Genomic DNA, 15,742 nt, shown 5'->3' on the forward strand with positions numbered 1-15,742 from the left:
GAATCGCCTTTCTGCTGTTTCCTGTGGAAGTGCTTGCCCCGTTAGATTAACTGTCCTGTCCTTTCTCTCACCAGTGTGTGGCCAGCCAGTTCGCCCTCTCCCCGGGATAATCAAGCGCATCATTGGAGGGCGGAACGCAGAGCCCGGCTTCTTCCCTTGGCAGGCCCTGATCGTAGTGGAGGACACGTCCAGGGTCCCCAACGACAAGTGGTTCGGCAGCGGGGCCCTCCTCTCTGACTCCTGGGTGCTAACGGCAGCTCACGTCCTCCGCTCCCAGCGCCGGGACAACACCATCATCCCAGTGTCCAAGGAACACGTCACAGTCTACCTGGGCCTACATGACGTGAGGAACAAGAAGGATGCCATCAACCGGACGGTGGAGGAGATCATCCTGCACGGGGGATTTGACATCCAGAACTACAACCATGACATCGCCCTGGTCAAGCTGAAGGAGAAGGTGATCATGGATGCCTACGTAATGCCAGTCTGCCTGCCCCAGTTTGAGCACGAGCTGGAAGGGCCTCACCCCAACACCTTGGGCCTGGTGGCTGGCTGGGGCATCTCCAACCCCAACATCACCGTGGACGAGATCATCAGCTCAGGGATGAGGACGCTGTCCGACATCCTGCAGTACGTCAAGCTGCCGGTGGTACTGCATGCCGAGTGCAAGACCAGCTACGAGTCCCGCTCGGGCAACTACAGCGTGACTGAGAATATGTTCTGTGCTGGCTATTATGAAGGGGGGAAGGACACCTGCCTGGGAGACAGCGGAGGAGCCTTCGTCATTCAGGACCCCAGGACCCAGAGGTGGGTGGCCCAAGGCCTGGTCTCGTGGGGTGGGCCAGAAGAGTGCGGAAGCAAGCAAGTGTACGGGGTGTACACCAAAGTGTCTAACTACGTGGACTGGGTGGGGGAGAAGATGGGATCCTCACACAGGTGGACATTCCTGGATCCTGAGCTGAAGAGATGAGCTCGCCCCAGCCAGCAGGCACGATTCTGGTCTTCTGCAACGCTCAGTCCCCTACAGCCTTATTTCACGAGGTTTGCTTGGCATCACGTTCCTTCATGTGCGGTCGTAGGAAACGTCCGCTCAGCGGCTCATGGGATGTGAGCTGGTGGACCTCAGCCAGGTTCCTTAGCGGGACAGGCATCCACGTCACCCAGAAGATACCTCCGCGGCTACCTGGCCCCTGTGCCGGCATCTGCGCAGAGGGGCCAAGGACTGGGTGGGGCTGTGGAGACTGACCTGCACCCTCACGCTTGCTGAGGGATGGTTCCTTCAGGTCAGGGTTGACGTACCCTCACGGGGGAAGCCGTGCCCTGCCGCTGCCTGACCTGCACCCCGCGCTGTGCAGAGAGGCCATCAGCACCCAGAGCTGTCAAGCCAGCACATTCCACCAGCACTACACCCACTTCTGAAATTCCCCCGGGGCGGGGAGAGGCAGGAAAGCCCAGCTGAAGTGACACAGGGCCCACAAAGCCCCTCACCCTGACTCCAGACAAAGAGCTCACCTCCTTGATAGCGATAACAGGGGAGGGGAGGGGGTTCTTGCTGATCTCTTTATCCTGCTTTATCTTCAAACCAAGCTCCCTTCAGCACCAGGCGGTCAGTGGTGTCCTAACATCAGTCCAGAATAAAGGCCATGGTTCCACCAGGGCTTCTGGCTAGGTCAAGGCACCAGAATCTGCCCTTAACTGACATGCATTTGGGGACGGGGGTCACTGACCAGAATTCAGAGTGAAACAAGATATCCCAGCTCTGTCCTCTGAGGCCAGATCCTGATATCGTTTACACTGGTGTAGATCCAGAGTCACTCCACTGACTTCAGCAACTCCTGGATTGATGTTCACCATCAGCTCCAAATCGAGCCCACCCAGTGCATGCTTTCCCTGCTGTTTCCGCCTCCATCTTCTCTGCGCTGAGACGCCACAGCTGCTAAACTCAGAGCTGGCTTTTCAGTGTGGACGCACAGGAGCAAAGGGTGTGAAATCCATCCTGCTCCCTTCCATTGGTGCCCTAGGCTGGAGTCTGGGTGGAGGTTTCCTTGCTCCCTTTCCTAGGATAGCATCAGTTCTTTAGCGATGATGAGGCTATGCCCACTACACCTGTGGCATGAGAAGCCTATAAGCACAGCACACAGAGGTTCAGTGATTGAGAGACCTCTGCACTGCACTACACCCAGGCTTTTCCGTCTTCCCCCTACAAAGCACAGACTGCCAAGCAATGGCCTGAGCTTCATCCCAGATGGGGAGAGTCCGGGTGCATTTCATGGCACTTACTACGCACGACCCTTTCCCTGTTCTAGAGTCCAGTGGGCCCCATTGTCCGCGCTGAGCGTGTGATGCTGTGACTTGCAGCGTGTGCGTTGGAGCTTAACACTATCAATGCCTGGTGAGAGGACGAATCCCTCTTGCTAGCAAACCCAGCTTGTTCTGAGAGCGAGATGGGCAGAGTATAAAGCAGAATAAAGCCAGGCAAAGGAGTTTCCACGCTACACGCACGCGCACTGCAATACAGTCTTCCCTCTCTTCCAGGGCTGTGTGGCTTGGCAGGCATTTGCAATCCTTTCCTTGCACTTCATTTCCAGTGGGGTATGCCCCATGTGAGTTCTGCTTTGAGTTGGAGGGTTCCCAAAGCCAAATCTCCCATGTTTCCCTTGGTTGCACATTGAAGCCACATAAAACTCCTGAGTTTGGATACCTTCAGCATGACTCCAAAAACTGACCCAGATTTGGGCAGAAGTCAACCCCAGGTTCACTGGAGACTTGTTTCTGGGTGTGGTGCATGTCACAGCTACTGGGCAAACGGCACTGCTGACCCCTCCTGGTCTCTGAGTGCCTCCCCCATCCTGAGCCTCAAGCCTCGAGTCGTCAGCTGGCATAGGGTGGAATCACGCGATTCTCCCTCTCTCAGACTGGGTCGGGACTACAGTCCCATTACGTTCAGCTCCTGCAATGGAGCGTGACGGTGGTACCCAGTGACCAGATGCCTCCTTAAAGCAAAGTGTTTATTTACAGCAAAAGCATTTCAGCGAAAGCGGCTCTTACAAACCAAAAAAACCACACTCTGTACATGTCTAGCTCGCCAGGTGTTTAAACTCTCTCCTCTGTGTACTTGTGAGCCCCCATGTACACTCACATAGCGATGCCGGTTAGTAAAACACGGAAGGGTAGCTGCTCTCTGATGGATACCTGCATATAGCTTCTGTTGGGCCAAACCTTACTATTCTGGCTTGTTTTTACTCAGACCTGGGGAGTTTTACCTGGGTATGGGGTGAGCAAACACTGAACTAGACCCTCAGGCTTTGACCCACAATCATTTAAGCAATGCAGATAGCAGCAAGAGGAGCGAGATCCTCCGGAGACCAAAGGAACATGTCTGTGGTACACACATGCTACGGCCTGTAATCCCGACTACGCCACGTAGTTAGAAGATATTATATTTTTTGTACTCTATTCTGTCAGCTGTCGAACGCTGCGTATGGACTGTCTGTATCATTCTTACCGGGAAGGAAATAAAGCCCTGGTATGAACAAAGCACGTGTCCTGGCAATCCACTGTTCTAACCAGGAGACTGCCGTCTGAGTGAAGTTCATGGGCATTCACCTGCAGTGTTGGGCTCCTCCCACTTCCACAACCTCAGGGCTTCTTCTTGATGTGCATCCCCTCCCAGTGCACTTGAGCCACGAGCTTTCTCCCTCCCAGTGCATTTGAGCCACGAGCTTTCTCCTCTTCTTAATCCAATCACAAAAATAATGCGCCAAAGCACGGGGAATAATGGGAAGGGTGAGGCTTACCAACGTCCAACCCCTGGGGCCACGGGCAACTAGCCATATGTGGATACACCTATTTGATCCCAGCAGACAATCCCTGCTCCCAAAGAGAAGCGAAACATCACTCCTGGGTCCTGCCAGCGTGCCCCTGGGTGGGGAATTCCTTCCTGACCCATGATCAGTTTAGCCCTGTGTGCATCAGTGGGATTCAACCTACCAATGACCAAGTGTCCTCTCCTTGCTGAGGACTGCAAAACAGGGAACGCGCTCCTCTGCATCGAGACCATCTTTGAGGTGTCTTCGGGCAGAGAGGAAGGAGCAGAGGAATGCATATGAAACAAGCAAATACCTCCATGCAAACATCCTTCTAATAAAGGAGAGAGAGGGACTATAGAGTATCAAACCTGGGGCTAACTAAAAGGCTGCTTTCAAAGTTTCTAAGTGGTCTGACAGCTTTTCATGCCATGCCGACCCATCCCCAGCTGCTGGCATGCACCGTGCCAATCCACCACCCCAGTCCTAGCTCTTGGAGTGCTGGTCCATCTTCCAGCATGGCTCATTCTTTGAGTGCAGTTCACCCCTCCTGCCCCCCCAGTGCCAGGCTGTAGCAGATCGAGCACTCACCACTACGGCGCCTCCTGCTGGTCAGTCCAGGAATTAGCTCTTTCCAGTCTCGGAGCGCCTCCTGCTGGCCGGTGTCTTGCCTGCCACTGGCTCCCCGTGTCCCTCCCAGACCCTGGTGCCCGTTCCTAGGAGTGCTGCCCCACAGTAGCACCCCCACACTCTGGGTCTCCCCTCCCAGGGGAACCCCCTCCCCCTAGGCCCACCTTACCTAAGTGGCTACTGCCAGTCATCATCTAGCCCCCTTTCCCTGGGGCAGACTGCAGTCTGTAATGGTCACTCATCATTGGCAAGGGGGTTGGACCAGCTGCCTCTGCTTTTCCCCAGGCTGTATCTCTGCAGCCCCAGTACCTCCTTAGGCCTTTAACAAGGCCTCAGCCTGGGGAGTTGCCAGGCTGGAGCTCCCCAGCTCCTCTTACCCTTCCCTAGCACTGGTCTGCTTCAGGTACCCTGTGCTCCCAGGCAGCCAGGTTCTTCTCACTCCAAAGCTAGGGAGAGACTAAGTGCCTTCTGGCCCTGCAGCTCTTTTATAGGGCCCGGCCTGGCCCTGATTGGCCACCTCTCAGCCTTTCCTTTTTGGCTTTCAGTCCCAGCCCGCTCCAAGGGCTGGCTTTTAACCCTTTCAGGGGCGGAGCGGGGTGACTACCCCACTACACAGGCCTTTGAGTCCCATCCCATCATTGCCAGTGAACAACACATACATGCTTCAGAGTCATACCATGGGAGACCATGGATCATGCACATACAGGATTTATGATCAGTGCGACACTGCATGGGCTAGGCTATAAGAACATAAGAACGGCCACACTGGGTCAGACAAAAGTCCATCCAACCCAGCGTCCTGTCTTCCTACAGTGGCCAGGGCCAGGTGCCCCAGAGGGAATGAACAGAACAGGTAATAAGCAAGTGATCCATCCCCTGTCGCCCATTCCCAGCCTCTGGCAAACAGAGGCTAGGGACACCATCCCTGCCCAGCCTGGCGAACAGCCATTGATGGACCTATCCTCCATAAATGTATCTAATTATTTTTTGAACCCTTTTATGGTCTTGGCCTTCACAACATCTTCTGGCAAAGAGTTCCACGGGTTGACTGGGCATTGTGTGAAGAAATACTTCCTTTTGCTTGTTTTAAACCTGCTGCCTGTTAATTTCATTGGGTGACCCCTAGTTCTTGTGTTATGAGAAGGAGTAAACAACACTTCCTTATTTACTTTCTCCACACCAGTCATGATTTTATAGACCTCTATCATATCCCCCCCTTATCATCTCTTTTCCAAGCTAAAAAGTCGCAGTCTTATTAATCTCGCCTCATACGGAAGCTTTTCCATACTCCTAATCATTGTTGTTGCCCTTTTCTGACCCTTTTCCAATTGCAATATACCTTTTTTGAGATGGGGCGGCCACATCTGCACGCAGTATTCAAGGTGTGGGCGTACCCTGGATTTATCTAGAGGCAACATGATATTTTCTGTCTTATTACCTATCCCTTTCTTAATGATTCCCAGCATTCTGTTTGCTTTTTTGACGGCCGCTGCACACGGAGTGGATGTTTTCAGAGAACTCTCCACAGTGACTCCAAGACTTTCAAGAGCTACTCAAGAGCTTTTTTAAGAGGGCCAGATCCTAAAGTCCTGTCTCAGTTTTGCTCATTCGAGGGGGGATTTTCCAGAGTATCTAAACTGCGCACTAAGTCCTGCCTGGCCTCTGGTTTGAGCCCAAGCCGCTCCTCTGTCCATACTCAAATCAGCCTGATTCAGGTCAACGAGCAAACAGGAGCGAGGCCCTAGATCCAGCTGCGGGGTGGGTCAGAACCCGAGTCATGCCGTGACTCTGGTCCTCGGCTGGTCATGCTGCAGGGCGGACGTAGGCCGAGCTGCAGGCCTGAGGCAGAAGGTCTGCATGGTGCAATAGAGACACGTTAGCATGGCTGTGAGACCCAGGTACGGCCATTGTAAACCCAGGTCTCCAGTGCAGCGTGGACACTCCAGCACAGTCTTGGAAACACCGAGTCCACAAGCCCGGGTCCCACAGCCCCTGGTGTACAACGCCATGTAAGACAAACTTTGAATGATTTACGAGTGTAAGTCCCCTTGACTTTCAGTGTTATTTGTGCTTCTAAGTCACTCGGTCACCTCTGGAACTCTCACCGCCTACTGCCATTGGCTTCCTTGGCAACGTGCCTGCATCAGAACCCAGCCAAGGGACTCAGGACTTGTCCCAAAGTGCAGCTACATTTTAAAAAAAACCCAAATCTATGGAATACGGGCTGCAAAGTGAGTTGCTCCATGAGCCTTTTCTCTCTGGAGGCCTGGGGTCCCCATTGGTTGCGTCTCAGGGATGCCAAGGGGCCATATTTTGCTCTGTGATAATCCAGTAACTCTCAGGTAACTCCATCACACTTACGCTGGATATATTTAGAGAAATGACATCAGATGCGGGGGAGGTGAACTGAGGGGGAAGGGGTCTTGGGAACTGTTTAGAATTCAACAGGAGATGATTTCTTGTTGATGTCTTGTAGTAACATCTGACTAAGCCGAATCCTGGGGTCCTGACGCAATCTTTACTCCGGTTTTACTCAAATTCCCAATAAAACCAGTGTAAACAACTGATCTGGGGATTTGCTTCCATCTATGCTAGAAAACTCGGTTTCTCAGGTGGGGTTTCACATATGTCTCTCTTGCGTCTGACCTTACTCCTTGCGGTTTCAGTGTGTGGGAAGCCAAAGTTTTCCAGGAGTTTGCTGGCTCGGATTTCCAACGGACGCTATGCCCAGCGGGGAGTATCTCCGTGGATCGCCATGCTGTATAGGGGATCGCAGCCCTTCTGCGGAGGCTCTCTGCTAGGTAAGAATCTCTTTGGTACTCGGCGTCATCTGGGCTGATGACTGGAGCGATAACGCTCTGATTCAACAGCTCGAAGAATTCAGAGGAAAATGAGCAAGCCCTGGTTGACTGGCGATTCGTATGGCACAGAGTAGAATCACATCTGGTTTGACACAATGCTATCCAGAGACCCTGGAGTGCATTGCATGAGTTAGACACTGACTGCTCAGTGTCCGTGGAGGGCTATGAAGCCATCACTATGTGCAATAGACCCCATGCAGCCTTGAAAAGTGGAGTTTGTTTTACCAGGAGAAGAAAATTCAGCTCAGACACAAGGGTTCTCCCCTGATCTCTTCAAACACGACATAGACGCCGGCTTCCTCCAGGCCCGGGGGGTGCTCAACCCCCCACTCCACCCCAGGCCCTGCCCCCACCCGACCCCTTCCCCCAAGCCCCCGCCCCCATCCCACCTCTTCCCTCCCCCGCTCCGCCCCAGACCCCATCCCCACCCCATCCCTTCCCCCAGCCCCCATCCTGCCCCATCTCTTCCTGCCCTGCCCTGCCCCTGCCCCGCCTCTTTCCCACCCAGTTCCGCCCCCTCCCCCCGGGGTGCCCCATCCCCACTCCTCCCCCTCCCTCCCAGAGCCTCCAGCACGCCAGGAAACAGCTGATCACGCCGGGCGATAGGTGCTGGGAGGCGGGGAGGCGCGGGGAGGTTCTGAGCGGTGTGGCAGCAAGTGGGCGGGAGGCGCTGGGGGGGCAAAAGGGGGAGCTGGCTGCCAGTGGGTGCTAAGCACCCACAAATCTTTTCCTGTGGGTGAAACACGACTTTAACTTCCAACCAGGCAGCCAGCAGAAGGGACAATTTAATACCTTATTCCAAAAAGGCATCTCTGGGACCCCCTCGTGCTGCCCTGGATCAGAAACGGGGGTGGTTTGGAGTCCACACATAAGACATGAACCCACCAATGACTGGCCCACTAGGCAAGAGTACTGTTAAGGAGCCATGCCCCTGGTATCTGATCACACACACTGCTGGGGGAATTGGCTATAAAGGAGACATAAGAACATAAGAACGGCCATAGTGGGTCAGACCAAAGGTCCATCTAGCCCAGTATCCTGTCCTCCGACAATGGCCAATGCCAGGTGCCCAAGCGGGACTGAACAGAACAGGGAATCATCAAGTGATCCATCCCCTGTCACCCATTCCCAGCCTCTGGCAAACAGAGGCTAGGGACACCATCCCTGCCCATTCTGGCCAATAGCAATTGATGGACCTATCCTCCATGAACTTACCAAGTTCTTTTTTGAACCCTGTTATAGTCTTGGCCTTCACAACATCCTCTGGCAAGGAGTTCCACAGGTTGACTGTGCGCTGTGTAAAAAAAATGCTACTTTTTAAGTAAAGATATGCTCTGCTTTAAACCTATGCTGCAGAGCCCGATCCTGCGTAGCACAGTCACTCCTACCGCCTGAAAGTGGGGAGGCCTAGGAGGGGAATGAGCACCTCCGAGCCGCATTAGCATGCGGAGGCCCAAGTGTCGGACCACGTCCGCTATGTCTAGTCCCTGTGCAGACCTTGCGCTCTTGCATGCCAAGGCCTGCGGATGGAGGGGGACTGAGCCCCTCTGTGCAGAAATCTCGGCCTCCTGCTTACCCTGCCTGGAGCTCACGCGTGGGCTCTGTCCCCAGTGGTGGGGGAGCACAATGACATAGTGCTGCCAGCTGGTTTCCTTGCAAAGACTCAAGGAACTCACCATCCCCCTACGAAATACCGACAGGAGTGGGGTGGCTGGGTTTGGTGGGTACCGCGGTGGGGCACAGGAGAGAGCCTCCTGCTGGGCAACGATGACTCCTGGGTTGTATTGATGGATCAGTGGCTCTCTGGCCACCTTCTTGCCATCGGTTTCTTTTGACCAGCCAGTAGTGGGTCTCAGGGCTCCCCTCCTGAAAGGCCCTGAGAGCTGGGACTCCCCTTAGGGTCAGTGGGCTTTGGCGGCCTCTCTCTTGTGCTCAGCCCCGGGCCCCAGGACTGTGGAGCAGCCCCTCTGGACATGGGGTGAAATTCAGCACGAGGTCTACCTCCCACATGAGCCCCAGTTCAACCAAGAGTCCAGCACATGGTTTCTTGGTCCCATTTGGACGTAAGCGGTGCCTGGCCCTGGTGCAGACCCCACGTACAGGTGTGAATGACCACCCCCGCCCCAGTGGAAGGAGTTCAGACGCCACAACCGCCCAGCCCTGGGGACCAAGAAACCTTTTGAAAGCAGCCGATGGCCTGGAGGACATCCAGTGTTTTCTCAGCATGGTGCTCCCCATGGAGCAGAGGTGTTGAGAGATGTAACTGATCTGTGTAAAGGGCCTGCAGACCCTTAGATAAAAGGTGCCGTGTACATTGTAAGCAGGGTTATTGTTAGAGAGGAGGTTGGGTGTTGTGAACTATCCCATGCGTGGGAACTGGGCTGGACGGGTGTTGTGAGCTATCCTGTGGGTGGGAACCGCTGTTCCCTCTAAGCTGTGCATGTGGGCGCACACACAGATCCTAAACCCTGCGTGCACGGCGAAACACCGCGTGCACAAAAATTTGCACAGAAGAAATTTTTTGCGCAGACGGCCTGTCATAAATAGAGGGAACACTGGTGGGAACTGGGCTGGGTGGGTGTTGTGAGCTATCCCGTGCGTGGGCACTGGGCTGGGTGGGTGTTGTGAGCTATCCCGTGCGTGAGCACTGGGCTGGGTGGGTGTTGTGAGCTATCCCGTGTGTGGGGACTGGGCTGGGTGGGTGTTGTGAGCTATCCCGTGCGTGGGGACTGGGCTGGGTGGGTGTTGTGAGCTATCCCGTGCGTGGGGACTGGGCTGGGTGGGTGTTGTGAGCTATCCCGTGTGTGGGGACTGGGCTGGGTGGGTGTTGTGAGCTATCCCGTTCGTGGGCACTGGGCTGGGTGAGTGTTGTGAGCTATCCCGTGCGTGGGCACTGGGCTGGGTGAGTGTTGTGAGCTATCCCGTGCGTGGGGACTGGGCTGGGTGGGTGTTCTGAGCTATCCCGTGCGTGGGCACTGGGCTGGGTGGGTGTTGTGAGCTATCCCGTGTGTGCGGACTGGGCTGGGTGGGTGTTGTGAGCTATCCCGTGCGTGGGGACTGGGCTGGGTGGGTGTTGTGAGCTATCCCGTGCGTGGGGACTGGGCTGGGTGGGTGTTGTGAGCTATCCCGTGTGTGGGGACTGGGCTGGGTGGGTGTTGTGAGCTATCCCATGCTTGGGGACTGGGCTGGACTGGACAGATGTTCTGACTCTTTTATGTTCTAGGAACCAAATGGATTGTCACTGCTGCTCACTGCCTCCACCAGGAACTGGAACTGGAGAACCCAGTTTTCCGCAGCTCGGATGCTGTCAGCCCTTCATCATTCAGCATAATCCTGGGTGAGTGACCAGCAATCAGCACTGCACACTGGCTCAAGGGGTGGCGATGGGGCAGAGACAGATCACTGACTACAAGTCCCTCCAGGCGGGCAGAAGTATGGTGCTCTCCCAAGATCCCATGGCCTGGGTAATTAAAGGCAAAGTGGACTCAGGCCAGCACCCTTTATGCCATTCCCCTGTGAAATTGCTGTGTGTGTCCTTGGTTCACACACTGGCTCACCACTTCCTCCAGGAACCTTTCAATATACAGTCTCTGATGTTCTCTGTGGCTCCTCTCTGCCCCTTCCTGCTGAACTGGGTTCCCTGCCATGGGAGCCCCACAAGCTAGCTGTGTCAGGATGATACATTATGTCTGCCAGGCACAAATTTGCTAGGACGTGTCCTGCTCTGAGCTATTTGCTTCTCCAAGCCCCCAAATGACTTTAATGGGAATTCACGCCCCTTTGGGAGGGTAGGGTGATGGCCTCTCATAACTGCACGTAGCCACCTCTCCCTGGCCCTTCTTCCTTCACAGGGAAACACCGGACTCTAAAGCAAGACGACACCGAGCAGCAGCTGCAGCCGAAGAACATCATCATCCACCCCTCCTACAGGGCGGCCACCTTTGAGTACGACATAGGCCTGGTGGAGCTGTCTGAGCAGGCGGTGCTGAATGACTACGTGATGCCGATTTGCTTTCCTGATGGTTCACACCACCAAGGCAAGAGCTGGCTCTTTCTCCTCGCCCACCCAGGGACAGTGCTGGGCCAGCTCCGAAACAGGCATCAAAACTTGCTACAGCTCTTGAGATTCAGGGACTGATCTTGCAGAGGTGCCAATCAGCTGGCAGCTCCCACTGCGAGCAGGCCATAAAGCCCAACTGCCGGGCTAAACACAGACCAAGGTGGATATGGTAACCAGAAGATATGTGCAAGACAGAGACCCCAAGGAGGGTGGAGAGGAAGTGCTTATGATGCCTCAAGGGGCTATTAGTGGGAGGCCACTGGGCAAAACTGATCCAAAGGCTAGAAAGATTTTCACGACAGCCAGCCTAGCTGTGAGGAGTTTGTTATGGGATGATGGCATTATCTCCCCAAGGAAGGTTTGGATGGTCCTTCATGTCAGTCACTGGACAAAGTGCTAGCAAATATGTGATAGGGACAATCTTGACTTGGGATCAGCACGGACTAAATGACCTAGAGGTGCCCAGCTCTGACCCATGTGATTCTTTGATCCAACCCCCAGAGTTTTTTCTCTCTCTCTGGTTCTCCTGGCTGCTGTGTTCTTTATCCCCTAGGCAAAGGAGACAGAGGACTGATCCAGCAGGCATCTCCTCTGCCTGAGACAGTCAGACACAGACTCTCTCAAGAACCGCTCGCCGTGTGTGTGAGCCTCACATCTCCCCAGGCAGCCTTCTCTCCCAAGACCTGCTTTGCTTGTGATCCTCACAGCACCTAGTTTCAGAAGAGGGGACTTACAAGCTAGGATCAGTGCCTCAGGCCAATATCAGAGCAGCTAAGTGGAAGGGCAATTACGGATGCAGCTGGCTGCATGAAAGGAATCTATACGCCTGCCCTGGACTCCTCTTGTACAACAAACCAGGCATGTTGGGTACAAAATCTGCTTCAAGGGAGATAACAGTTGCCTGGAGACAGGCCACTTCTGGGGTAGTGAAGGAATGGCTTAGAAAGATGCTAACACATAGACCGGTTTCAGAGTAGCAGCCATGTTAGTCTGTATCCACAAAAAGAACAGGAGGACTTAATTTGTTAGTCTCTAAGGTGCCACAAGTCCTCCTTTTCTTTTAACATGTAGACTGATTCACTGCCATGTTCAGCAGGGTCCAGTTAATAGCAGAATCCTCTTCCCACACCCGAGTATCTCTTTGCTAGCAAACTCTTCTTGATTTTGCTTTCAGATGCCATGGTCATTGTCAGCGGATGGGGGAAGCAATTCTTGCAAAAACGCCCTGAAGCCTTGATGGAGGTGAGAACTATTAACCTGAGAATAGCAGGATCTAGGGGCCTGAGCACAGGGGTGGGGTCCAGCGTCCTGCCTCTGACACAGGCCTCCTCTGTGACCTTGGGCATGTCACTTCCCCTCTTTGTGCCTCAGCTACCGCAGCTGTAAAATGAGGATGCTGGCGCTGGCCTCCTTCTCGGTAGCCAAGTGAGAGTTCAGGTTTGCCCAGTGCTGGGAGCTGAGCAGCACCACAGACACAGCAGGAAAGCCAGCAAGGGCTGCTGGAATCCTGGTAGTGCCTTGCCTGGAAAACTCTGCAGAAAAATGCACCTGTCTAAAGCCAGAGTGGGTCCAAACTCCATGCCTGTTGTGTACATTGCTGCCATCAAACAGCCACCAGGGCCTTGAACATGAGTAAACACACCACTCGGGCCTAGCATCATTTCTCCAAAATCACTGCATGCAGCCAGCGACCTGGGAGAAACCAACAGACACGTATGCAACCATTGAGCAACGAGCAAATAGGAGCGCTTTGCTCAACCGCTTCACTCGGCTACAAGGCATCGGGGGCTTTGATATATATCGATTGCGGACGACGCTGCCAGCAGCAGAGTCCAAAGGAGAAGCAGGTCAAACCTTCAGCATCAACTGGAGACGTGTAATATCAGCTGTGCTAATGGAATCCAAATGGCTTGGCTTTCTCTCCCTTTACAACAGGCTGTCCATGAACGCTGCATCCAATGGGAACATGGTATATTCTGCTAACCCTAGCCCCACCAGACCTCACCAAGGTTTCACCTCTTGCTTCAGTGTGATGTTAGTTTGCAGGTCAGCCCAGATGGCTCGTCCTTTTCCCAGTTATCCTTTTCCCAGACAAACCCCAACAGGAGGTGCTGGGGGACCTACAGGCAGATCTCATGGTGCCAGTTTAGCCCCGGAGCATAATTATTATTTGTCTGGATGATGATAGTGCCCACAATGTGGTCAAGGGCTCACCACACACACAGGAACATGTGGTCCTTGCCTTGAAGAGCTTAAAATTTAACGGCATGTCTCCACTGCAGTCGGAGGTCTGAGTGCAGTCATTGATTCGATTTCAAGGCCTGAAGGAACCCCTGTCATCACTTAGTCAGACCTCCTGTGTAACACGGGCCCTCGGACATCCCACAGATAACTCCAGTTTGAATTCAGCAATGTGAGCCTGTCCCCAGGGTTTCTGGCATGCTCACACAGCCCACGCTGTAGCCTACGCCGCTGCAGCTACACTGATATTCTTCACCAGGCTAGCAAGGGTAAAGCTAGCATGGGTCCGTCGACCTAATCTGGAGTCACACCTGGGATCGCAGTGTAGACATAACCTACAAAGTCAAGAAGAGCGCGGGAGACAATCAAGAATAGGTAGATTACACCTTTTGGCAAATACAGGGAGAGCCCATAATCATCCCCCTGGCAAGTAGGAGCCCCATTGTCCACCTCTTCACCTCACCACCTCTGCTTAGTAAGAGCAGCTGTGTCCTCGTGTCCCTTCCTGGTCCTAAGCTGTGTTTGCTCCCTGTTCCATCGTGCTTTGGGCCAGACTCTGTCGTCAAACACACGAGTGTGAATGGGAACTGCACACACGTGTCTGAGGGCAGGATTAGACCCTTTGCATGAAGGCATTCGGCGTGAACGCCCACTCCTGCCCTCTTCAAGTAGGACACGATAAGGAAGCTTTCAGTATACACAAGGAGCTGGGTCTTCTCCATCTCCAATTTCTATAGGTTAACTGCTACGGTTACAGGTGTATGCTCCACGCCGGCGTGTCGTGGTGGTCTGTCCCCCTCTGACAGTGGCTCGGCCACATAGCAATTAAGAAACCTGCTGCAGTGCTGAGTACGGGGGGAAGGCTCCTTTGGCTCAAGCAGCAGGCACCTTCACTTGGGGGTCCAGATGTTCCAGGTTCAATCCCTGTTTCCAACCCCCAGCCAAGGGTGTGTATCATAGAATCATAGAATCATAGAATATCAGGGTTGGAAGGGACCCCAGAAGGTCATCTAGTCCAACCCCCTGCTCAAAGCAGGACCAATTCCCAGTTAAATCATCCCAGCCAGGGCTTTGTCAAGCCTGACCTTAAAAACCTCTAAGGAAGGAGATTCTACCACCTCCCTAGGTAACGCATTCCAGTGTTTCACCACCCTCTTAGTGAAAAAGTTTTTCCTAATATCCAATCTAAACCTCCCCCACTGCAACTTGAGACTATTACTCCTCGTTCTGTCATCTGCTACAATTGAGAACAGTCTAGAGCCATCCTCTTTGGAACCCCCTCTCAGGTAGTTGAAAGCAGCTATCAAATCCCCCCTCATTCTTCTCTTCTGCAGGCTAAACAATCCCAGCTCCCTCAGCCTCTCCTCATAACTCATGTGTTCCAGTCCCCTAATCATTTTTGTTGCCCTTCGCTGGACTCTCTCCAATTTATCCACATCCTTCTTGAAGTGTGGGGCCCAAAACTGGACACAGTACTCCAGATGAGGCCTCACCAATGTCGAATAGAGGGGGACGATCACGTCCCTCGATCTGCTCGCTATGCCCCTACTTATACATCCCAAAATGCCATTGGCCTTCTTGGCAACAAGGGCACACTGCTGACTCATATCCAGCTTCTCGTCCACTGTCACCCCTAGGTCCTTTTCCGCAGAACTGCTGCCTAGCCATTCGGTCCCTAGTCTGTAGCTGTGCATTGGGTTCTTCCGTCCTAAGTGCAGGACCCTGCACTTATCCTTATTGAACCTCATCAGATTTCTTTTGGCCCAATCCTCCAATTTGTCTAGGTCTTTCTGTATCCTATCCCTCCCCTCCAGCGTATCTACCACTCCTCCCAGTTTAGTATCATCCGCAAATTTGCTGAGAGTGCAATCCACACCATCCTCCAGATCATTTATGAAGATATTGAACAAAACCGGCCCCAGGACCGACCCTTGGGGTACTCCACTTGATACCGGCTGCCAACTAGATATGGAGCCATTTATCACTACCCGTTGAGCCCGACAATCTAGCCAGCTTTCTACCCACCTTGTAGTGCATTCATCCAGCCCATACTTCCTTAACTTGCTGACAAGAATACCGTGGGAGACCGTGTCAAAAGCTTTGCTAAAGTCAAGAAACAATACATCCACTGCTTTCCCTTCATC

General features: G+C 53.7%; 1 protein-coding gene across 2 annotated transcripts in view; it reads left to right on the forward strand.

Annotated features, from left to right (window-relative positions):
* Positions 1 to 15,742, forward strand: part of MASP1 (MBL associated serine protease 1) — a 70,387-nt gene that overhangs the window by 51,314 nt on the left and 3,331 nt on the right. The window contains exons 11-14 of one of the 2 annotated variants that reach the window (XM_048865494.2): positions 7,103 to 7,237; positions 10,521 to 10,634; positions 11,149 to 11,334; positions 12,532 to 12,599. In XM_048865494.2, the coding sequence (XP_048721451.1) occupies positions 7,103 to 7,237; positions 10,521 to 10,634; positions 11,149 to 11,334; positions 12,532 to 12,599 (503 nt within the window). Of the gene's footprint in view, positions 1 to 74; positions 3,538 to 7,102; positions 7,238 to 10,520; positions 10,635 to 11,148; positions 11,335 to 12,531; positions 12,600 to 15,742 lie in introns of those variants that run through there. The other variant, XM_048865492.2, reaches the window with a different exon arrangement.

Source organism: Caretta caretta, chromosome 9 (genome assembly GCF_965140235.1).
Source record: "Caretta caretta isolate rCarCar2 chromosome 9, rCarCar1.hap1, whole genome shotgun sequence".
Taxonomy (NCBI): Eukaryota; Metazoa; Chordata; order Testudines; family Cheloniidae; genus Caretta; species Caretta caretta.